General features: G+C 39.3%; 1 protein-coding gene across 4 annotated transcripts in view; it reads left to right on the top strand.

The window, feature by feature from the left end:
* Positions 1-25,718, top strand: part of celsr1a (cadherin EGF LAG seven-pass G-type receptor 1a) — a 310,556-nt gene that overhangs the window by 228,140 nt on the left and 56,698 nt on the right. For all 4 annotated transcript variants that reach the window (XM_072562553.1, XM_072562552.1, XM_072562551.1 and 1 more), the window contains exons 7-11: positions 9,815-9,972; positions 13,977-14,140; positions 15,330-15,455; positions 23,972-24,138; positions 24,887-25,072. In XM_072562553.1, the coding sequence (XP_072418654.1) occupies positions 9,815-9,972; positions 13,977-14,140; positions 15,330-15,455; positions 23,972-24,138; positions 24,887-25,072 (801 nt within the window). The remainder of the gene's footprint in view (positions 1-9,814; positions 9,973-13,976; positions 14,141-15,329; positions 15,456-23,971; positions 24,139-24,886; positions 25,073-25,718) is intronic.

Genomic DNA, 25,718 nt, shown 5'->3' with positions numbered 1-25,718 from the left:
CCTCCCATTGCTTGAAAGGCAAAGATTGGGAATGTAGCGTTTCAAATATTGTGGACAGAAACTTCTATCATTCTGCAATGCAGCAACTGTATCATCTTCACAAACACAAGTAATAAATGTAACTTCCTCAGATAGTGTTAATGATCATCCATTGCTCTGGTTTCGGGAAATAGTTTTTAAACTGAGAAACAGAAGTGAAAGAAAATAGTCACATAGTTCAAGATACTGCCAAGGCTAAAGAATAAAACAAGACATTTGGCAAATCGGTGAAGTACTGGTGCTGCTCTTGGAGTTTAAAATTGGTGAAAGACAAACTGAGGATGATATTAGATATGAGACCTGGAGAGGAAGAGATTGTGCTGGTGGCTGCAGCAGGTATTTGAAGCTTTTGGTTATATGGGTATTGTTGAAAGCTAGATAGTGATCACTGCTCAAGCAAGGCTTCTTCAAATATTAACCTCTGCTGGTGATGTGATGAAATTTCAAGCTAAATACAGGAATTATTTCCATTCTGTATAACATATTGACTATGTAAACAGTATAGAATTACAGAGCTACTATGAGAATATGAATGGACAAAACTGGTGGGTTGGGGGCGGGGGAGATGCAATGGCCTAGTGGTATTAGATTATTAATCCAGAAACACAGCTAATATTTCTGAGGACCTGGGTTTAAATCTTACCAATAAAAAAAACTGAAATTAAGGATCTTCTGATAACTATGAAACCATTGCCAATTGTTGGAAAAAAGCCAAGTGGCTCATTAATGTCCTTCAGGGAAGGGAATCTACCAAGCTCACCTGGACTGGCCTATATGTGACTCCAGACCCATAGCAATGTGGTTGACTCTCAACTGCACTCTGAAGTTCCCTAGCAAGCCACTCCATTCAAGGGCAGCTAGGGACAGGCAATAAGTGCTGGCCAGCCAGTGACTCCGATGTCCCATGAGTGAATCGAAAAAAACTATGGTAAATGGATTTCCATATGGGTAAATATGAGGTCAATTACTTTGGAACAAATATGAATTGAGTGTCTTCTAAATAATTAAGCAGTGACAGTACAAATCAACTTAAGAGTCTGTGCGTGGTTCATGAAAATGCCATGGACAAGTATGGCAAATAAACAAAAAGCTCATAGAAATTTGGCTTTTTTGGGAGAAGACGAGAACATGAGGGGAATAGAAGTTGTGCTTCACCACCAGTACAGAGCCTAGTCAGGTAACATTTGGAATACTGCATTTGGATCTGGCATCACATCTGTTGGTCTTGGTAAGAATGTTGGAGAGTCATTGAATGTTGGAATGACACTAAACTCCAAAGTTTAAATTACAAAGAGAGATTGTATTTTCTGGAATTTGAAGGTTAATGGGCAGTATGATTAAAGTTTCCAAAAAACTAATGGGAGCACATGAGTATAGATGGAGAGAAACTATATTTCTGTTGATGGGGCTGTATCTGGAACATGAGGACATAGCCTAAAGATGAGAGCCAGGCCTTTCAGAATTGATATTAAGAAAGACTTCTGCAATAGGTGGTCAGGATTCTTTTTTACAATGGGCCAGAGATGCTAGATGCTTATATAAAATCTAAAATTGATGAGAGGTGTTTGGTGAAATGGAACAATAGTTCTGTGGAGATTAGTCACAGATCAGCCATGACATCATAGGCAAACTGCTCGCGTGGCAAACTCCTCTACTCCTGTTGCAATGTATCTTGATGGTATTTCTACCTGAAAAGAAAATGGTTATGTGAAAAGAAAATGAAAGTTTTTTTCTAACAGTCTTGGTGAAAGCATAACATTTTTAAAGCTTTGGCTTAGGAAAACATAATTTGAAGTTCTTTTTAGCTATGAGAGAATAATCGCGAACAAATTTCCACATGTAATTACAAGATTTTACTCCATGAAGAGCAGAAAATTATCTGGTCCCAACATCGCAATTTTTCTTTTTCTGGCAACAGTATCCCATTCTTAACCATTCAGCTTGGAATATTCAGTCAGGCATATCAAATAAAATTCTCAACAGTTTCTGTAGTATTTCAATTCAACAGAAAAATAACTGATAATACAAACTTACTTTGCTTTGTGTTCAGATCAGCTATTCAATAACATTCACTGAGTACAATTCAGAATTGTATTGAAGTTGTTATTGAGAGTTTATTTCATCTTTGCAGCTACTTAAATCTTGGAATGTTTCACATAAGAACATGGGGATGAGGGTGTCCTGCAATTCACAAAGCTCATAACCCTAACCCTAATCTCGTCCTGTCCTGCTGCATCTGCATATCACCTCGTTTCCTTCGTCTCCAAAAATTATTGATCTCTATCTTAAATACACTCTAAAGTTTTGCATCCATAGCCCTTCAGATGGAGAATCCCAAAGATTCACACACATAGGGGCCAAGAAATTTCTTCTCACCGCAATTCAAAGTGGTTACCAAACTTGTTACTGAAATGTGACCCATAATTCTAGACTGTGGTCAGGAAAAATCTTCTCCCAGCAGCTACCTGTCAAGCTCTTTAAGAATTTCATATGTTTCAATAAGTCCAAAATTGGTCTCACCAACATCATGTACAACCTCAACAGGACGTTGCAACTCCAATACTCAGTGGTCTGAGCAATGAAGGCATGCATGCTAAACTGCTCCTTCACTACCCTGTCTACCTGTGATGCAACTTTCAAAGAACTATGTACCTCAACGCTCTCTGTTTGACAACATGACCCCAGGCCACACCATTAACTGTATATGACCTGCCCTTCTTTGTATTACCAAAATGCAATACTTTACATTTATCCAAATTAAACTTCATCTGCCACTCCTCAGCGCATTGGCCAAATTGATCAAAATCCCTTTGTAATCTTAGATAACCTTCAACACTGCCCATTATGCTACCAATTTTGGTGTCATCATCAAACTTACTAACAATTCCTCCTAAATTCTCATTCAAATTATTTATATAAAATGACAAACAAAGTGAACCCATCATCGATCCCTGTGGAACACCATCACAGGCATCCAGTCTGACAAACAACCCTCCACCACGACTCTGTCTCCTACCATCAGGCTAATTTTGTATCCAATGGCAAGCTCTCTCTGAATCCCATGTGATCTAACTTTACTAATTAGTCTGGAATGCGAAACCTTGTCAAAGACCTCACTGAAGTCCACGTAAACAGCAGCTCTGCCCTCATCAATCTTTGTTGGTCACATCTAAAAACCTCATTCAAATTTGTGAGACATAATTTCCCACGCACAAAGCCACGCTGACTATTCCTAATCATTCCTTGCCTCTCAAAATGCCTGTAAATCCTATCTTTCAGAAACCCCTCCACCAATGTACCCACCACTGATATCAGGCTCACATGCCTGTAGTTCCTAGACTTCTCCTTGCAGCCTTTCTTAAACAAGGGCACAACATTAGTCACCCTCTGGCACCTCACCCGTAGCTGTAGATGACACAAATATGTCTGCTGGGGGCCTTGCAATTTCTTCCTTGATTTTCCAGAAGGTCCTGGGAAACACTCGATCAGGTCCTGGGGATTTTATCCACCTTTGTGTTTTAAGACCTTCAGCACTGCTACTTCTGTAATGAGCTATTTTCAAGACGTGAATATTTATTATCCTGAGTTACTTAGCCTCTATTTCTTTCTCTACAGTAAAAATTGACACAGAATGTTTGTTTAGTATCTCTCCCCTCTCCTGTGGTTCCACACTTGGATGAACTCATTTTTCTTGAAGGGGCCCTATTCTCTCCCTAGTTGCTCTTTTGATCTTAATGAACTTGGAGAAACCCTTTAGGTTATCCTTAACCTTCTCTGTCAAGATTGTCTCATATCTTCTTGTATAATGTTTCCACATAATGCACGCTTTGACTGTATTCCTGTACTTATGATTCTGTACTTGAGCACACATGACAATTAAATCTAAATCTCTTTTGCCCTCATGATTTCCCTCTTAAGAATGCCCCATACCCCTTATACTTTTCAAGAGATTCACTTGATTCCAATTGTCTATACCTAATGTATGACTCCTTATTCTTGACCAGAGCCTCAATATCTTCATTTATCCATTGTTCCTGACTCTTACCAGCTTTACCCTTCATGCTAACAGGAATATACTGCCACTGAACTCTTGTTGTCTCACTTTTGAAAGCCTCCCAGTTGTCCCCTTATCTATGAACAGTCTACTCTGATCAATTCTTAGAAGTTCCTGTCTCATGCCATCAAAATTTGCCTTGCTCCAATTAAGAATTTGAACTTTTTTAACACAGCCTATCCTTTTCCATAATTATTTTAAAACATGATCATAATTCTATTAAAATAATTACTGGTCCCAAAATGCTTCCCCAATTACAGTCACTTACCTTGCCTTATTTCTCAAGCAAAGGTCAGGTTTTGCTCCATCTCTAGTACTAGACTTCTTTATTCTTGTGTTCTAATGGCTTTGCAATTAGAATTAATATACCTTTTATTTTCTTAACTGCTTGATGTACCCCTGCATATGAATTTCCATAATTTGACTAAGACCCAGTGCCTCAGAAATCTAGTTTCTAACGTCTATATTTATTTGTATTTTTCTCACCAAAGTAGATGATTCACCAAAGCAAAAGGCAATTTACTGATATCAACATTATTATCAATCAACTCTGCAGCATACTGTGTTACTGCTGAATGTGAGAATAAAGACATAATATACATTTGGATGGTCAGTTAAAACTCATTACCTCACAATTGATTTGTCATCAAGGAAGAAGCATTGGGATCTTGCTGAATTCGGGCAAGTCATAGTGTGCCCTGTTAATTGGATTTTCTCTGCACCTTTCAGCTCAGAAATGCTTTGTGCTGTGAGAACAATAGCTGCCTGAAGGAAAGCAACTTCACAGATTAAATTGTTCAATTTGTGGGCCGGTTTCTGCTATGTATTTGGTAGATAATTCAAATGTAAATCCAGTGAGTTCTTAAAAGTATGATTGGTTTAGGACAAAAAAATGTATAAATATGGTATGTTGATGCTGTGGCTAAATTGAATTTTGGTAAATATGCATGTTGCTTTAACAGTAAGACCCGCCCCATAATCCTAATAATTTAACCAGCAGAGACCTTAACACCAGTTGCCAAACACTCAGATTGGTCAATATCAAGACAAGTTGAGATTTCCAACAGTATAATGTTTGCAAACTCAACGCTATCTTTCTTTGCATCTCCATGTCTGGCCCTGGCTTTGTCAACTTTTTTGTTTGCCCTCACTAGCAAAATCTAATATCTTCAGTCTCATTGTTCTGTTAGTTGTCAGCAACAATAAATTGTATTTGTATAGCACCTATAGTGTAGTAAAATAGTGTCTTCAAGAAGGATAAAGAGGTTGAAATTTTTAGTAATCTACTTACAGCACTTTGGTTTGTTGTCATGACATTCTTTAACCTCAGCAGCAAGGCCTTTCAGGGCCCTGTATCTTCCCCTTTGTTCCTGAGTCTCTAACCCACAGTTTAATCACCTCAGCCACTGATTGACTGTACAGTTCATTCCTCCTTGGTTTCCCAGTGCAAACTGTTTACAGAGTTCAGCTGATCTAGATCGGTGACCTGCGTTGTCTCCTCCAAAGTGTTTGCAACATCCAATTAACATCACCTTCCTTCTACAGCCACTGATTCTCTCTGATAGCTCGGTGACTGCTTGTTTTTTGTTCCCTTCATTTCTCAATGTTATTAAAATTTTCTGTTGAGACCCTTTGTCCTGTTCTTTTCGACCTCCCAAAGTTGTTTCTTAAAATCCTTTTTCTTTGACTCCGTCTGCAGCCTTCTAACCTTTCCTGCTCAGCACTTTCACCTTTCTGCTGTTGAGACGATTCCTCCTGAGAGCAGTGGAGTGCGAATTGCCATGTTTAATATTCTCTTAAAACCTTCCCTGCTATTTCTGGTTCCTTTTTTTTATGGAAAGTGAGTTTTTTCATTTAATTTATATTCTGAACTTGCTGGAGCTAGGAGCTGTAACTTATTAAACCAGTATTGCAAATAATTGGGACCAATGGATCATTGACCTGGAAATGGAACTGTCAAGGCCCAATCCTGACACTGGCTGTTTGCTGCTGCTACTGTTATCTCACGATCAGTGTAACAACTCTTAGTCAGTGTGTGGACAGCTGCACGTTTTGGATTTGATGAAGTATGTCAGAGACTGAATAAACATCATGTGGCATTGCCAGAGCTTGGGGCAGTTTGAGTAAAAGGGCCAATCTCATATAAAGGTTTTGAGATTTAAGTGAATGAATGTCTTTTAAGAATACAAGAGACTTTGTGAGCTGAATGTGTGTGAACTGACTCTGTTGCCCAGGTAGGGTGATTGAAGCTAGTGGCCAATTGAATATATATACAAAATAGCACTGAACTTGTGGAAAAATAGAATGTTTGCAATTCTGTCAAAACAACTATCAGTGGCTGAGGTTTGAATTAGGTGGTGCAGACTTTGTATTTCAATTAATGCAGTGACAAAATGCCACTTAGAACGTATCTTTGACATGAAACCTTTAACCCTTCAAGTACTACAATGTCAGTAGCACTTCAAATGCAGTTTCTAATTGGTTCAAAATATAACTGCAGCAGCACTTGCTAATACTTTGTGGATGAATATATAGGTGATCGCTCTTGGATCAGCTGCTAGTTGACTTGACGCTCAGAGGTTGCTGCATCTTAGTTTAACACAGTTCGTTGATGTCTCATCATGTGTTAGCAGAGCAGTTGGACTTGGGTTTTCTGCAAAAGTTCACCTTGCTGTGACCCAATAATGATCAACAGACCAAACAATGGCACTCATTTGGGCTGAGGAAGGCCATGTAGATACTGTGGGCACTTCCATTTACAAACTAAAGCTCTGCAAAATGAACTTGATTTTGTTGTCTTTGAGAACAATCTGGTTCATAATGTTCTTGAAAGAGTTAATATTGAGCACTGCCATCAGCACCAACTATTAGTGATAATGTCACGTGGACTTGGCTGCAGAATAGCTTGAAATCGCGAAGGAGTGAAACCTTAAAATTCTCTGGGTCACCTAAATGCCTCTGTAGCAATGTCTATCATAATAATGCAACTTGTAACTTGTTGCTACATGCAATAAACTACATACAGTATTGTCAAAACGAGAGACTCTTCCAGTTGGACCAAAGAATGGAGTTCTGCTCCCACACGAGTTCAAATAGGCCTGTAGTTTGCTACATTTAAAGAAAATGGTCGCAGCAACTTTCTTAAGCATCAGCTAATATAGCCTGGTGAGTTGGAATGCCAGCACAATGGTTCTCTCTACCTGAGTTCAGTGATCTGCTATGATAGTATGGGCCTACAGTATCTACATGAGGGTAGCCTCTGTATATATGTGTGTGCGTACTCTCGCTGGTACAAGTTCACTTCCAATTTGCACAACACCTCAATTTTAACATTCTTATCCTTGTCTTCAAATTCCTCTGTGCCCTCATCCTCTCTTTCTCTGCAGCATTTTCACTACAAGATATCTGTGCTATGCCAATCTTGCCCTCTTGTGCATTACCCATTTCATTTGTGGCGCAATCTCTAGAATTCTGTTATTACATCTCTCCATTCCCATACCTTTCACTTCTCTTTTCAGATGCTCCTTAGATTCTACTTCTTTGAGTCTCAGGATCACAATTTGTTTGATAGCAGTGGACATTGTGGACTCCTTCCCAGTCAGCTTCGTTCAGTTTTGTGACCCAGTGATCATGGATGAAGTGTCAGCTTTGCTAATGTTCTACACTACCAAACTGCAATTTAATCAATTTAAATACTAATCGTGAAATAAATGCAAAATATTGCGAATGCTGGAAATCGGAAATTGAAACAGAAATGCTAGAGAAACTCGGCAGGTCTGCTAGCATCTGTGGAAAAAGAAACAGTTAACATTTCGAGTTCAATATGCCTCTCCTTCAGAACTGGAAGGGACTGGAAAATTATCATGCTGTTGACAGAGGGAGGAGGAGGAGGTGGAACAGTTGGTGAGGGTGTCAAGATACTGAGAGCACTAACGGTGGTGGAGGAGTTTTGGTACAGACCTGTGTTGGTGGTAGATGTCAATAGAAAAAGGGTCTGTTCTGCTGAGAGCAAGCCAGAGCAGAGAAGAGAGTGGAGGGGGAAGGGGACAGTAATCAAAATGGAGGACAGTGTTCACTGTCTGAAATTGTTCAACTTGATAAGTGATAAGTCCCGAAGGCTGTAAAATGCCTATTGTAGAAAATGAGGTGCTACTCTTCCAGCTTGTGCAGAGTTTTTCTGGAACAGCGCAGCAGGCCTAGAACTGAACTGTTAGCTTGGGAGGAGGGTACTGTATTGAAATGGCAAGTAACTGGAAGGTCAGGATCATTCTGACAGAGTGGCATTGTTCCACAGAATGGCCACAATCCAGGCTACGTTTGCTCCCCCACCCCACTCTCAGTGTAGATAAGAGCACATTGTGAGCAGTGAATACAGTGGACTGGATTGAAAGAAATCCACGAAAAAATACTAACTGTGGAAGGGCGGGCGAAGATGTGTTTGGTGGTGATATCCTGCTGGAGGTGGCGAAAACAGCAGAGACAGATCCTTTGAGTGTAGAGACTAACAGGATAGCAAGTGAGAAGAAGAGGAACCCTATTGTTCTAGGAAAGTGGGGAGGAGTGGGGGCAGACATGGCTGAGAGTGCTGACAGTCATATGGTGGGGTTCCTCAGTTGATAGAAAAGGAAGATATGTCAGAAGCATATATGTGGAAGGTGGCATCATTGGAACAAATGAGATGGAAAAACTGGAAGAATGGAATGGAGTCCTAGCAGGAAACTGGTTGTGAGGCAGTGTAGTCAAGGTAACTGTGGGAGTCAGTGGGTTTATAATTGACATCGGTGGGCAGCCTATCCACAGAACTAAATCTCAAAGTTATTTTGTCCACTCTTGAGAGTTGCTGAGCCTTCAGTGTTGCTAACCTGCATGTAAACATCTGGAATCAGTAAGTGGGATGAGCATGTAAGTATATATTGCATTTGGATAAATAAAAGTTTGAGTCCATGAAATGGTCTAGTGTGATTGATATCCATGTGTGCTAGGAAATTGGCTGCCTCAAACAACATAGTAGGTCTCTAATTGAAATGTCTTTTAAGAAGCTGTTCAGCCTTTGATATGTGGTCCATGATTCAATCATCCCTTGTTAATACAATATTGCATTTTTCCATCGACACGCATGGCCAGATCAAGGCATTTTAAAAATGGACTGTAACTGAGGTTTTGTGCATAACTATCAAGGTACGAAACAATTAATCTGACATTTCTTCCTGTTGAGGATTGATTTCAGTAAATCCTCTCTTCCTTTTAAAACTTGGAACTGTTTTTGTTGCTTTTTCATTTGAAGTACAGCAAACAAATTACTTCAGTAGATTTTATAGGTAAATGTTCTACTATCATTTGATCACCATACATGCTGTATATGTGCCTGTTTCAAAGAGGGAGAAAGCATATTGGGCCCAGAACTCTTGTAAATACCACTCATGGGCTGATTAATAGCAGGTTTCTAAGTAAGCATCAAAAAACATTGGTGATGGATTTTGCTCTGTACATCTGATGGGGAAAGACTTTGCAGCTGCTTGCACTCTCTTACGGTTAGTCCAGATTTATGTAGAGCAATACAGGCCCAAACTCATTGTTAATTTTAAATAAAATTCTTCTTGTGTTCAATGTATCCATGTTGTTCTGTTTCATAGCTCAATATAGCAGGGGTAATTGAAAAAGAGTAATGTGTCTCTCCTCTAGCCTCACTGCAGAGACTAATTGACCTGTTCTTTTGTTTAGCCAAATATTGGCAGATTAGGTATTCCTCATGGGCCATCGGGAGAGAAGGTTGCAGTAGTTACTGTTGATGATTGTGATACTGCAGTATCTGTGCGATTTGGGAATCGTATTGGAAACTATTCATGTGCTGCTCAGGGAACACAGACTGGATCAAAGAAGTAAGATCAAATTCATTTACCTATTTATACTTGTAGAGTCATAGAGTCATACAGCTCAGAAACAAACCCTTTGGTCCATCTTGTCCGTGCCAACCAGAGATCCCAATCCAATTTGACCTTGTTCCATTTCCCAGCATTTGGCCCGTATCCCTTCTTATTCATGTACCCATCCAGATGCCTTTTAAATGTTGTAAATGTACTCACTTCCACCACCTTCTCTGGGAGCTCGTTCCATACATGCACCCCTGCACAAAAACATCTTGCCCCAAGTTCCTTTTTTAAATCTTCCCCTCTTACCTTAAACCGATACCGTCACCCTACAAAAAAGACTTTGACTGTTTACCCTATCCACATCCCTTTTGACATTATCGACCTCTATAACGTCACCCCTCAGCCTCTTACCCTGCAGGCAACAAAACCCTAGCCTATTCAGCCTCTCCCTATAAATCAAATGCAGACCTTTATTAAATGCCTTGCTGAAGTCAACTTAGACAACGTCTACTGCTTTGCCTTCATCAATCTTCTTTGTCACCTCTTCAATAAACTCAATCAAGTTAGTGCGACACGATTTCCAACACACAAAGCCATGTTGACTGTCTCTAACCAGTCCTTGCCCTCCTAGATGCGTGTAAATCCTGTCACTCAGAATCCCTTCCAATAACTTCCCCACCAATAACTTAGCAGTTTATACTTCCTTGGCTTTTCATTACCACCTTTCTTAAAAAATGGCACCACATCAGTCTTCGGCACCTTATCCCTGGCTGTCGATTAAACAAATATCTTAGCAAAGGGCCCAGCAATCACTTTCTGATCTTCCCATAAAGTTCTGGTATATACCAGATCAGGTCCTGGGATTTATACTTTCCTTATTTTGGTTGAATAGAAGTTCCCAAAATTTATTAAGAGGACAAATATCAACTCCATTCAATGTTACAGAAAATCACTTCTAATAGAATTTAATTGTGCAAGAGAATTTATATTTATTTTTCAACCAATCCATTGTTTGCCTATGTCCTGGCCTGTGGCTAGGCAGGTGACCTGCTCCTAGTTCTGTCAGTCGTAATAATTAACTAACTACGTGGAAAGAAGTGTAGGACCAACCTTGATGACCCGTTTTCTAACATTTTCTCCCTTCTTTTTTGACAGCACCTGACATCTGTTTGTTTGATCCCTTTCCTAGATGGTGAGACACAGCCATGGCGATTTGATACTGTAGACCTTTAGACGTATCAACAGAATTAGGCCATTCAGCCCATTGGGTCAGCTGTGCCATTCATTGAGATCATGGCTTGTCTGATAATCCTCAACTCCACATTCCTGCCTTCCCCCTCACCTTGGTCTTTCATTCAGGTTGACTCCTGATTTAAAAATCTGTTTAAAAGTCATGACCCAATGTGCAAACTGACTTTGTAGGCCCACCCACACACACCTTCATGTCCTGATTTTTTAGGTTTACAGCTTTTACAATTGTTATGACATTAGAAAATAATAGCCCTCATAAAAATGGACCAAAGTAATTATTAAGTTGACCATGAAACCTGACCAACACCACGTTTAGAAGATTTGATAAGGAATACAAGAGCCTAGCTTTCATTTCCTTACCTGCATTGATTCTTGATGAGGTCCAGTTTGGAAGGAATCACAGACACACTTCCATGAGTTCATCCAAAGTGCAATTCGTCAGATTAGGACAGCAAGGTGGCTCAGTGGTTAGTACTGCTGCCTCACAGTATCAGGGACTTGGGTTCCCTTTCACCCTTGGGCGATTGTCTCTTTGGATTTTTGTGTGTTCTCCTTGTGTCTGCGTAGGTTTTCTTTGGGTGCTCTGGTTTTCTCCCACTGTCCAAAGCCGGTAAGGTGGATTTAGATTTAGGCCATGCTAAATTGCCTATAGTGTCCAGAGATGTGCAGGCTAGGTGGTTTAGCCATGGGAAATGTGGGATTATAGGGATAAGGTAGGGAGGTGGGTCTGGATGGGATGCTCTTCAGAGGATCAGTGTGGTCTCAATGGGCCAAATGGTTTGTTTCCACACTGTAAGGATTCTAACGGCCACAGGACGTGGTGGAGCCTAGTACAATTACAACATTTAAAAGGCACCTGGATGAGTATATGAATTGAGAGGACGTGGTGCAGAACTGGTTACTATCTTTGGTATACAAGTAATAAAGGGCTGCTCTCACAAAGAAGAAACATCATTTTCCACAAGGAATCAATTAAATTTACAGCAAACACTTATAATTTTTTTGAAAGGCGTTTAATTGAATGATAAAGGATTAGCTTGTAACTGAATGTTTACAAGTGTAAATATGATATTTAGCCCCTAAAGCCTGGTCCAGCATTTTGGAAAATCTAGATTCTCTGGCCTAACTGTCTGCCTCATATCTCTTAATATTTTTGGTTAACAGAAAATCTCAATCTCAAACTTAACGTAAATGTTAATTTAGTGTGAATTAGTTTTGAAGATATGGGCCAAATGCTGGCAAATGGGACTAGTTTAATTTGGGATATCTGGTCGCCATGGACGAGTTGGACTGAAGGGTCTGTTTCTGTGCTGTCCATCTCTATGACTCTGTGAGGGGCAGTCACCTTTTCAAACATCGACCTAACTTTTTCCACTGACCATGCATGTATCCCCCAGCAATGATCGTTAGATCACTGGATACTGGTCAGAAGTGGCGCTTGAGTCTATTTTAATTTTTTTTTCGACTCTGGTCTGGAGTGCTGACTCCAACAGTACCATTGCAATGTTTTTCTTTGGCTTCCTCTGCAGATCAGAAGTCCAAGCTGGAATCTGTTGTTGATCCTGTTTGTGATTTAATTGGGCACGCAGTTCTCCACCTGCACTATTTTTTTCCATCCGCCCCACTCCGCCCATTGCCAGAACAATACTGTTTTAATAGTGCATTAATAAAAATACAGGAACAGAAGGAGGCCATTTAGCCCCTAAAGCCTGGTCCAGCATTCTGGGAAATCTAGGTTGTCTGGCCTAACTTTTTGCCTCCTATCCCTTAATATTTTTGATTAACAGAAAATGTCATTCTCAAATTTAACATTAATGTTAATTTAGTGTTAACTTAGTGCTTGAGGGATAGAGTTCAAAACTTCTGTCATCTATTGCTACTTCAGCTTCACTGCTGGTTCGTATTGCTGTTTTTTATGCTGAGACATCGAGTTCTGGAGTCCCCAACTAGTGGAAATACTTCCGATTTACCCAGTCACTTCCCTTTATATCTTGAAAACTTGGATCAAATCACCCATAAACCATATCAACTGCCATGAGTACAATATTTTTTGTTAAATTCTTGGTAATTTAACCCAACGGAGTTGCAGGCAGAACAAAACTATTTTTGCTCGGCCACAAAAGAGTGAGCATTGTGACTCAGTAGCACTTTGGCTGCTAGTGCATGGCCCCTTCTTGTTGAGAGTCACTTGTAGATACCAGTGTTGTAATTGGCCATTATTGCTGTAGTTCAAAGCGTAAAAGTTAGTTTAAAGCCTAAAATGTTACAGACAGCACTGCTGGTTCTATTGTATTGTAAATTGATTGAGATTGCCTGTGAACATTTATATTTTAAGTAATTTTATCTTAAATTCCAAACTATATTATTGACTAAAATAGTGAGAACCAGAGAATGAGATTGCAAAGTGGGTTCCAATAAATATTTAGTTACAAGCTAATCCCCTTATCATTCAAATAAATGACTTTCAAAAAACTATTTAAGTGTTTGTTGTAAATGTAATTGATCCCTTGTGTCATTGTGGAAAATGACGTTTCTTCCTTGTGAGAGCAGCCTTTTATTCCTTGTATCCCAGTTCTGCCCCACACCCTCTCAATTTTTGTGATGGCTCAGAACAGAAAGACATAGTCATTCAATCACTGTGTTAGTTATCTCTGTTTTTAAGCCTGCTGCATTACTTAAGCTTTTCTTCCCACCCCCCGCACCCTTACTTATGTGATAGTAACCTGAAGCTGAGGATGAATTTATCTATATGTCCTCTTTAGGTCTTTGGATTTGACAGGTCCTTTACTGCTTGGTGGTGTCCCCAATCTGCCTGAAGATTTTCCCGTGCGCAATCGGGAATTTGTGGGATGTATGAGATATTTGACCATTGACAGCAAGCAACTTGACATGGCTAGTTTCATAGCCAATAACGGCACACTCGCAGGTATGATCAAAGTTTGCACTGTGCAGAGTTTACTCGTGGATCAATACGAAATCAGAAGTGGTCAGAAGAAACCCGTCTCGCCAGTGATGTGCAGTTATACATCAGCTCTGAGGAAAGGTCATTCACTCTGAAATGTTAACTCTGATTTCTCTCCACACATGCTGCCAGACCTGCTGAGTGTTTCCACTGATTTCTGTTTTGATTCTGATTTACAGCATCTTTCAGTTTTTATGTGCAGTTTTTTGGTTGCTTCCTTTTCAAATGGATATTGAGTGCAAACTTTATTGCTTGTCTTTCTAACCTAATTAGTCGTTTAGTTAATGAGTGGCTTAATATTCTTTCTGTACTTGAATTTTTAATGAATATTAATTAGGCTGCAGGCACTCAAAACAATGGCTTTGCCTACAGATATGGTTCAATTAATAGTGAAAGCAAGTTATTTCCAAATATTACAGAAAGGAAAGTCTTGAGAATGTTTTTTCACTACTAAATAATAAAATTGTATAAACATATCCAGGTGAAAGACTTCACATTGAACATTGTAACTAGATTCAGGAAGTAAGTGACATATTTCTGAAGGAAGATCGAATTGGGGGACATGGTGACAAAATCAGGTTTGAAATTCGTTACTAATGGGTGGACTCGTTGGCCCAAATGGCCTTTATTGTTCTTCAAATATCTAATCTAATCTAATCTAATCTAATCTAAATGCTCTTGTGATATTTTGGAACATCTACTACTTTCAACTCTTCTGAACCTTTTGATAAATAGTAATCATAAACAATGGGAAATGAGTATATTGGTGTCTGGAAGGAAAAATTGGTTTGAAAAAGGAAAATTATGATTTCTCTGAAATACACCATGGATTAGAAATTTGTTTTGAGCATTTTGAATAACAGGTGTCTTACAGAAGGTGCAGAATGAGATATCACCCAAAACACATTTCTATCCTCCTAAACGTGTGCATTTTGTATGAAGCTATTACAGTTTCCATAACTTGGCTATCAGCACAGTCACTTCCTTTATAAACTGGGAGGAGCTTGCATTTAGAGAGTTTATCCCACATTGGAAAGATGGTCTCTGAAAGGAGAAATAGATGGGCAGCAAGTAACAGGAAAGTTTCGAAGTGGAACGGTGTCACTGGTAAGGCTAAAAGATGGATTTTAAGTACCCCCTTTTTTGATTACAGGATGTGCTGCTAAAAAGAACTTCTGTGATGTAAATGTATGTCAAAATGGCGGGCATTGTGTGAACAAATGGAATACATACAGCTGTGAATGTCCTGTCAGATTTGGTGGCAAGAACTGTGAGCAAGGTGAGTGATTTTCCTCCACCAGAAAAAAAGGGCCTGCTCGAATTACAAATATCTGATTTGATCCAGTCACTGCCACTAGCGAAATCAACAAGTATCACCAGAGAACTGGTCAATCTACAGGATGCCCGGGCTGAATGAGCTGGTTAACTTATACACTAACCTGAACTGATTCAGTGAACATTTAGTTTAGGTTTACGGTCAAAGTTCTTGTGTTCTTTTTGTTTCTTTCTGCAGCCTATTAGGTTTTTACACCTAATCCTAAATCATTCTGGTCCCTCTACCCTTAAACAAGGCAGGCTCAGGTAATTTTAGCTACTTTGCTGAACAGACAAAAGTAAAATCTTATAAGCTCCCCAAAAGTGGATGGATGTTTAATACACTTCCAAAAAGCAAAATCTCCATTTGTCAAGCTATTTAATTAACTTCGTTTGTAAAATGAAACAAAGAAACATAGCATATTAGACCATTCAGCCCCTCAAGCCTGCTCTGCCATTCAACTAGATCTTGACTGATCTTCAAACTCAACATAAATTTCCTGCACTATCACAATATCCTTTTAAATCTCGACTGTCTAGAAATTTGTCGATCTCTATCTTGAATATCAATTACTCTATCTCCACAGCACCGTGAATATAGAATTCCAAAGATTTACCTTTCTGTTAGTGAAGACATTTCTCCTCATCTCAGTCAGAAACAACCTACCTCCTCTTCTGAGAATGTGTCCTTCAGGATTCCCCCTCCCTGCCAGGAGAATACTTTTTTTTTCTGTAACTACTCTGTCAAACTCTATAATGATTTTCTGTACTTCAAAATAAATTACCTAAGCTCGAGAGAATATCAGCCGCATCACCTCGATCTCTCCTGATAGGACAATCCTCCATCTCAGGGATCGGTTTGGTAAACCTTCATTGTACTCCATCAGTGCAGAATGTTGCCAAGTTGTAGTTAGAAACATAATTATTGTGGCTGATATTTCGTAACGAAATGCAATCACTGAGAATACAATTTTTCATTTCAAGTTGCTTAATGCTCAAATGTAATTTAGCTGATTGAATTGTACTCTTATCACGAAGGTATTCTCAATTTTCGGCTTATAAGATAGTAAATGACTTATCATTGAAGCTTATAGTTTCATAAATCGTTGAATCCAATTTTGCAAAAATGAAGCATTAGCCTGCTACCTGTAATTTGACGCACTTAATCAGCCAATTTAAATCAGTCATTCCAGTTCCATAACTGAAGATGGTCACCCTGAAGATTACAGTCCATTCCGTAAGTCATGTTTCAGCTTCAATCTGGATTTCTTACCTAAGGATGAAAAGTAAAAAGTTACCTAGATACTTTGGAGCTGTGTTTTGAAGAGAGAATTTTCTTCAAGCAGCGGACAATTAAATTTTCTGTGAACATTATCCAAGTGCACTGTGAACTTGTGTCAGTGATACACCATGTGGGATGTGCTAATGGATTGCTAGGAATTATTGTTCCTGTGATTAGCTTCCTGGTGGTTTTTCTAATTTAGCTTGTGTGTTGCTGGATCTCAGCCACTTAGCCCAGAGTTATCGACATGAGCAAAATGTTAGGAAACCATTCTCTAAAGGCAAACCAAGACAGATTCTCAAGTAACTTAAATAGTAGAGTTAAGTTTCAGATTGAGATAAATCAAAATGAGTTCCATTTTTACATTTAAGTATAGTTTACGGTGTAATTCCATGCAATTGGATCCTGATACTCTGCTAATTTATTTCATAACAAAATCAAGTATCAGCATGAAGAGGAATCATTATGCCCTTTATGAATGGATTACAGCCATAAATCAGTGAGCATCCTGTTTAATGTGGTTCCTGTTAATGTTAGAAATCCAGAATAAAGGAAGAGTAAAAATTTTAGTAATGTTTTTTCCATTGCATTACGTTTTTGTATTGTCAGCTTTGTTTTACCTTGACAAGCTAATGTTTCTCAGTGTTTCAAATGATCCACATAGCTGAAAGCTGCTCTGATTTAAAAACAGGCAGAGTCACAGACACACTGTCACTTCCTGAGGATGCTAAATGTGCAAAATGTTCTTTCGTCAAACTTTGGATTAAGGTTTACTTCCAGTATTCTACAAACTCACTTTTTTGCATGTGTTGCTTTAAAAAGGCAACATAACAAATTAATTGAAAGATATTTTAATATTTTGGAGTAAGATTTGGTAAAATGTGCAGTAGAGAATGAAGTATCAATATAATGCACTTCTAGATCAAGCACAGTGTAGGTAAATTTAAGGTCCCATTGCACAGTCCAAGAATGTCCTTTACTCCCAACCTACTTCTACATCATTCTGATATTCATGTTTTCTTCACTCGACGATGTGCAAAGTTGTAATCGCAGCACTGATACTGTGTCTGTCAGTGTTCTCTAGTGTCAAATGATGTGGAATCTGATAGAGGGTTCTTGACTTACAGAGACTTGTTGGCTCTTAAATGTCAATAGACAATAGATGCAGGAGTAGGCCATTCAGCCCTTCGAGCCTGCACCGCCATTCAATATGATCATGGCTGATCATTCCCTATCAGTATCCTGTTCCAGCCTTATCTCACACCTCTCGAACAGGTGAGACTTGGCTCTGCATCTCCTAACTCAGAGGTAGGGTCACTACCACTGCACCATAAGAGCCCCTCAAGATATTTTAGATTAGATTCCCTACAGTGTGGAAACAGGCCCTTCGGCCCAACAAGTCCACACCGACATTCGGAAGAGTAACCCACCCCCCTCTGACTAATGCTCCTAACAACTTTAGTATAGCCAATTCACCAGACCTGCACATCTTTGGAATGTGGGGGGAAACCAGAGTACCCGGAGGAAACCCGCGCAGACATGGGGAGAACGTGCAAACTCCACACAGACAGTCATCCAAGGCTGGAATCGAACCTGGGTCCCTGGCACTGTGAAGCAGCAGTGCTAACCACTGAGCCACCATGTTGCCCCGGTGACTTAATCAATCTATTCAGAGATACTATCATACACAATAGGAAGAGGTGGGACTTAATCCCATGCCTCTTAGCTCTGAGTTAAGGACACTACCACTATGCCACAAGAGCCCTAGAAATCCTCAGAAGCTACTTCATGCCTTCTGTCGTTGGCTGGTTTTGTGAAAGATTGTAGATTGAAGCACTAGCCACCTAAATGACATGCGGTCCCTTTAATTAGCACCAGCAACCCACAATGTGATTTTAATATAAAGTTCTGGGATTTACATATGAAAGGACTGAAACCAACACTGTCATTCTAAAAGATGAGAGATGTAACAAACAATCCAGGTCTTTTCGATATATAATTTCAGTTGCATCACACTGTAAACATTTGCTATAAATTCTGTGTCTTACAATCTTATTCTACACAACCACCTGATGAAGGAACAGTGCTCCGAAAACTAATGCTTCCAAATAAACCTGTTTGTCTACAACCTGGTGTGTGCGATTTTTAACTTTATACACCCCAGCCCAACACCAGCACCTCCAAATCCTGACTACCAGTCCTGAGGCAGCAGTTCCTTCCCTGTGCTCATTTCAACTCCTTTTCCAAAATGGTGGCTTGCAACACTGGTTGTCTAAACCATTACCGTAAATCTTAATCCTATATTGACCACATAAGAGGCTCTTTAATGCCGTAAGTATATACGGAAAATTAATGCCACTACATCCCCTCTGTGATACAGACTGTTGTTCAAAATATTAATGTTGTCTTTATAACTTGTTTAATATTTGGAAATGTACTGTTATGATCCCAACTGATAGTAATACTGGACAAATTGGATCCCAGAGTGAAGCCTACCTTGATAAACCATATGTTTATTTTGCAATTTGGTTACCTTTGTGATTAGTCACTGAACATGTTCAAAAGTGGCTCCCAATGGACTTTTAACAAAAGAACATAAGTTTATTGCACAAAAGAAAATGAAACAAGCTTAACTATATGATAAAGAAAATTTTGAAAAATCTGATCAAAAATATCAAAAAGAAAGATTTAAGCCTTTTCTCCCCCCAGCAACCTCCCTTGCTGACATTCAACTCCAGTGAAATATCAGTCCTATTTTCACTCTTTTAAATTTCTTACTTGCCTTATTAGATGGCAAAGTTTTCAGCAACTTTCTGGACATCTACCAGATGCAATTCGTATTGTCTCTGTCTGGCCCCAAGATACATAGCGCACTAAATTCTAAGAAAAGGTCAGGGCATTTTTCAGCCATGTCTAATGGACTGCTAGAACAACTTGAGTCTTCGTTCTAGCTTTGATGGTTTAAAAACCATTAGAACTAAACTGTCCAGCTGCTGGCATCGATCTTTTCTTCTGTGCTGAATATGTTTCTAGTTTCTCTGTGTAAGTTGTGAAAGCTTAACTTAGCAAACATTTCAGCAATTATCTCAGCAGCTGGCCTATCCAGTTATTCAGCTGAAGCCAAATGATTTTTGAAAGTGCTGTTGTGACCCATTGCTTAAAACATGAGTTTCTTACTATTAATAAAACTATCACCTTCACAGAACTGAGGAGCAAAGCCTCATTTACTCTATTTCATACCCATATTCATTCCATGAATAACATATTATGCACCTTTTAATCATGAATAAAACGTGAGTAAGCAGCATATCTGCTTGTTTAAACATTAAGAACTTAATATTTCAATTATTACGCTGCATATCCAGTGGAATCTGACATGGGATACAGCAAAGTCAAACTGGTTTAAAACAACGTCCAGTTAACTACAGATTTCATGTTAATGCACTGCCAGCATTGACAGTATGAACAAATGTCTGTGGGGTAGTACAAGAATTGACACTTGATTTTTATCTGCAAGGTATGAAAGGGAAGTTACTATTGTGCTCTACTGTTATGACCCAACACTGTTCAGAATGTCAGGCCCTTGAGTGGTGTGCAAATACCCCTTCTCCCCTGATTATACCTAATAAAGGCATCCTGCTGAGGGTAAAAATGGATAATCACATTTTATCCATGATGAGGAGATATTAAATGTAAAAGGCCTGAATCTAAGACAAGAGTGCTATGATAATTAGTCTAACAAAAGATGCATTTCTTGTTTTTTTTTCTATCTAATTATATTGGTTATGGCTGTTATTGCTGTACTAGCTGCAAATTACTTCGAGACCAATTATGTAAGAATTCATCATCAGGGAATGTTATAGAGTGTCAACAAACTCTGCTGCTTTTCTAATTACAGTTGTAATTGATGTTATTCATGATTATTCTGTGTGACTGTGACTGTATCATTGTAGCTTTTCCCTTTCCCTTTTATACTTGAAAAACCACCTGCTCTTCAAATGAGTGGGAAAGGGCCAACCGAGCTCACTACGAACAAAAAGCAGTACAGGGAGAACTAGCCATTTGGATACAGAACTGGCTTGAAGGTAGAAGACAGAGGGTGGTGGCGGAGGGTTGCTTTTCAGACTGGAGGCCTGTGACCAGTGGTGTACCACAAGAATCAGTACTGGGTCCACTGCTTTTCATCATTTATATAAATCATTTAGATGTGAATGTAGGAGGTATACTTAGTAAGTTTGTAGATGACACCAAAATTGGAGGTGTATGGACAGCGAAGAAGGTTACCTCAGATTTGAAGGGGGTCTTGATCAGGTGGGCCAATGGGCTGAGGAGTGGCAGATGTAATTTAATTTAGATAAATGTGAGATGCTGCATTTTGGAAAGGCAAATCAGAGCAGGATTTGTACATGTAATAGTAAGGTCCTGGGGAGTGCTGCTGAACAAAGAGACCTTGGAGTGCAGGTTCATAGTTCCTTAAAAGTAGAATCACATACAGATAAGGTAGTGAAGAAGGCTTTTGGTATGCTTTCCTTTATTGGTCAGAGCATTGAGGATTGGGGTTGGGAGGTCGTGTTATGACTGTACAGGGCATTGATTCGACACTTTTGGAATAATGTGTGCACTTCTGGTCTCCCTCCTATTGGGAGGATGTTGTGAAACTTGACGACAGGGTTCAGAAAAGATTTTCAAGGACATTGCCGGGGTTGGAAGGTTTGAGCTATAGGGAGAGGCTGAAGAGGCTGGGGCTTTTTTCCCTGGAGCATCAGAGATTGAGGGGTGACCTTATGGAGGTTTATAAAACCATGAGGGTCATGGATAGGGTAAATAGCTGGGGTGGGGGAAATCCAGAACTAGAAAGCATAGGTTTAGAGTGAGAGGGGAAAACTTTAAAAGGCACTTAAGGAGCATCTTTCTCATGCTGATAGTGGTGCATAAATGGAATGAGCTGCCAGAGGAAGTGGTGGAGGCTAGTATGATTAGAACGTTTAAAAAGTATTGGGGTGGGTATATGAATAGGAAGGTATTAGAGGGATGTGGACCAAGTGCTTGCAAATGGGACTAGACTAGGTTAGGATATCTGGTCGGCTTGGATAAGTTGGACTGAAGGGTCTGTTTCCGTGCTGTACATCTCTATGGCTCTATGACCGGATGTAGGCCTGGATACTATGCCCGATTAGCAGATGCAGCAGAACATCAGATTTACCTCATCTAATCTGAAGTGATCACACTCTACTACAACAACAGTCAATTATTGTAGTACTGTTAATTAGGATCAAAAACAACTGTATTTAAGGATTGTCTCTGTTGTTACAAAATACTTCTGTTGTCAATGAAGTAAACAAGAAAATGTCTCTATCGCAGACACCTAAAAAAATGTTTTTGGTCCCTCTAAGGTGGATGGTTGTAATGGTGACTTCCTATCTCTGTGCCGATGTTGTGTCCTTTGAATTTAATTTTTATGTCTCCGGTTACAACTATTATTAATAAAAAATTTTTTTAGAAAAAGGAGTAAGTTTGACTATTAGAATTCCTCTGTAATCAGCATACATCCTATATGTCTTGTACAGTCCATGTAGGTGCCAATACTGAGCTATACTGCTACACCATGTTTAACTGCTGTTGGACAGAAAGTATGTCAGCACTACATATAACATATAAGGACAGGTTGCACAGATTTAATTTGAAGCCCCTTGAATATAGAAGATTAATGACCGGTCTAATTGAGTTGGTTGGACTGATAATTTGTTTCTTTTCACTCTATTAGATAATCTCCTCAAATCTGGGGGTTTAGGACAGGTTGAGGTCACCTTAAAATTATAGCCAGGCCATTCAGGCATGATGTCACAAAACGTTTCTTCACACAAAGTATCGTAGAAATTAGCAACCTTCTCCAAAAACGAAGGAGAAATGTGTTGAAAATTTTGAGACCAAGATGGATAGATCTTTGCTGGGTACGGATATGAAGTGTTATGAAGCCAAAATGAGCAAATGGATTTGAGATAGAGATTAGACATGATCTCGCTGAATGACTTGCAATGTCAAGGGATTAAATGGCTGACTCCTATTTTCGAGAGCCTATTGGCCTGATAATTTCATAAACTAATCTTATTAGGTATAAAAGGCTCAATTGATACCAGAGCTTTTATCATTTCAATTTGTGTTTTCCATCATGATAAAGTGATTTGGCAAAACATCCATTTCATTGGATTATTTTTGTTAAATTTCCTTCCATAGGTTGTATAGAAATTAAATCACTTATGATCCCAGCTCACAGCAGGTAACAGATATGTTTTTCACAAAAGTTTATTATGTAAAAGGGAGAAAAATTAAATAGCCAAACAAAGCTATCTGAGTATAACACTGTTCAAAACCTTTCAAAATGTGCAGAAAAATAAAATCCCATTTACTCCCCAACACCATTGCTTTACAGTTAATCAAATCCAGGCAGTCTCCTTCCCTATGAAATGTGTCAGTTTGATTTAATGCTTCTTCTCAATTCTAGTACAGTGAGCTGGGGAGACTTGTTATTTGAATCCTCATGCAACTGGGCATTTAGACTTCCACGATCTTTTAATAATCAGCAAAGTTGTAGCAAACCCTCCTGGTCTGGAAGTTTCACAAACTATACCCTATCACTGAGGAAGCTAATTTCCTTGATTGCTCTGAACAATCTCCTGATCTAGGAGAGACTTGACTTGCTTTAGAACCCAGACAAGCTTCTGTCAAACTGAACACAAAAGCTTTTGAACTAAACTTAATACTTTTTTTTATTTTTATTCATTCACGGGATGAGGGTGTCACTGGCTAGGCCAACATTTATTGCCCATCCCTAATTGCCCACAGGCAGTTAAGAATAAACCACGTTGCTGTGGGTCTGGAGTAACATGGAGGCCAGACCAGGTAAGGATGGTTGTTTCGTTCCTTAAAGGACATTACTGAACCAGGTGGGTTTTTCTGACAATCGACAATGGTTTCATGGTCATCTTTCAACTCTTAATTCCAGAATTTATTTTATTGAATTCACATTCCACCATCTGCCATGGTGGGATTTGAGCTTGGGTCCCCAGAAGATTATCTGAGTCTCTAGATTAACAGTCCAGTAATAATACCACTAGGTTAATACATGTATATAATCACTATAAATGGCATATCTTTCATTACACTTTATACTCATGGACGCTGGTATTTTCTCTCTCTAGTAATGCCCAATTCCCAGCGTTTCAAGGGCACCAGTCAAATCAGATGGGATGACCTGGATATCACGATATCTGTGCCATGGTACATTGGACTAATGTTCCGCACGAGAAACTCAAATGGATTCCTTGTGCAGGCAAATGCTGGGACTTACTCCAAAATTAACATTCAGGTGAGCATCTATCCCGAGATATCTCGCACTTATTGGTATTCCTGGTGATGCTATATTCGATCAATGGACTGCACTTTTTCACTATTATAGCGATAATATTGCTGCATATAGTGGCAGTGGAATGTGTTAGATTTATCAAATCATTATTTCACATCCATTCCAGCTTTGCTAAATACAGACACTGCTGGCTTTTGTAAATAAAAAAGGAATATGTTATTAATGCGTGATTTATTAAGATTTTCTTTTTTTCTTTTCAAGTTTCAACAGTGATCTTTGTTTATCCAGATTGGAATGCTTTCCAGTCTAATGAATAAATCAGTGAATAATCACTGAATAAAGTGTCGTTTTTAAAAAAAATATAAACTGGCCAATTAGGTTTGGGAGTAAGGTCTGAGTTTCAACACCTGGAAATTAACGAGTTTGTTGATTCTGAAATGGAGTCATCTTGTGTTAGACCAAATACTATGTAACTGTCAGGGGCTGCAATAATCTTTGGAGGAGGAAAACTCTAAAGCTTTCACTAACATCTCCAGTACTACACAGCTGTAAAATGACCACTGGTTATGCTTGGTGATTTTCAGAATGTAAAGGCTTTGTGTTTCTGTTAAGGGTGTGTGTATAAACTGGCTTCATGCCTACATTTCCTCAGCGGAGGAGGGCATTCAAAGTTGAAATAATGCATGTATCTTTCTTTTTGGTGTGGACATTGTGAATAACTCTGGCACTCTTGTTGTTCCATTTCTGGCAGATAATTGATAGTAGTTTAGAATTTGAAGTACATAACAAACGTGGATTAAAAGCCAAACTGCGAATGACTCGGACACGGGTCAGTGATGGAAACTGGCACCATTTACTGGTTGAGATAAAAAGTATGAAAGATGGCAAGGACATCAAGTACCTGGCTGTCCTGTCTTTGGATTATGGAATATACCAGGTAATTTGCACAAGGAAGATTTCTGCTTTACCCAGCAGCCTCCAGTGAATATATTGAAATAGTTTAATTTTTGTGCTGCCTTCAACATTGCTAAACAGCCGAGCTTCTCCTCTTCAGCTCCTTGGATTTATCTTGGGGACAACCGTGATTTCGTTGATAACTTTTGATTTCTGTGTTTCTAGCTGAGCAAACCAAAGGACAAACAAGAAAGCTGATTTTAACTTCTTAACATTTAGCAATGTTGAGGTCCCACTCATGATGCAGATTCACATTACACTGCAGATGGTGGAGGGAGAGGGCTTACAACACTGTAGCACCTGTCTCCCAGCTGCACAGATTCCAAGCTTGTGCTTCCCAAACCGTCTTTCCCTTTCCCATTCCCATTCCCATGATATAGTATCTCACCACAGTCCCCTACCCATCTCTTTCTTGCATGCTGTCTCACTCTCACTCTCTCTCTCTCTCACTCACACACACACTCACTCACTCTTTGACACACACACACTGTCTGCCTCTCTCTCTCACACACACACACACACATATACACTCACACTCACAGACATCCAAGACCTGCTTGACACTCACTCATCTGCCTCATTGCTTTTGAGAGTATTAATCCATGGATCCAAGATGTTCTCTGCGCAGT

This window comes from Chiloscyllium punctatum, chromosome 44 (genome assembly GCF_047496795.1).
Source record: "Chiloscyllium punctatum isolate Juve2018m chromosome 44, sChiPun1.3, whole genome shotgun sequence".
In the NCBI taxonomy this organism is placed as follows: domain Eukaryota; kingdom Metazoa; phylum Chordata; class Chondrichthyes; order Orectolobiformes; family Hemiscylliidae; genus Chiloscyllium; species Chiloscyllium punctatum.
This window is presented reverse-complemented; position numbering and strand designations above follow the sequence as displayed.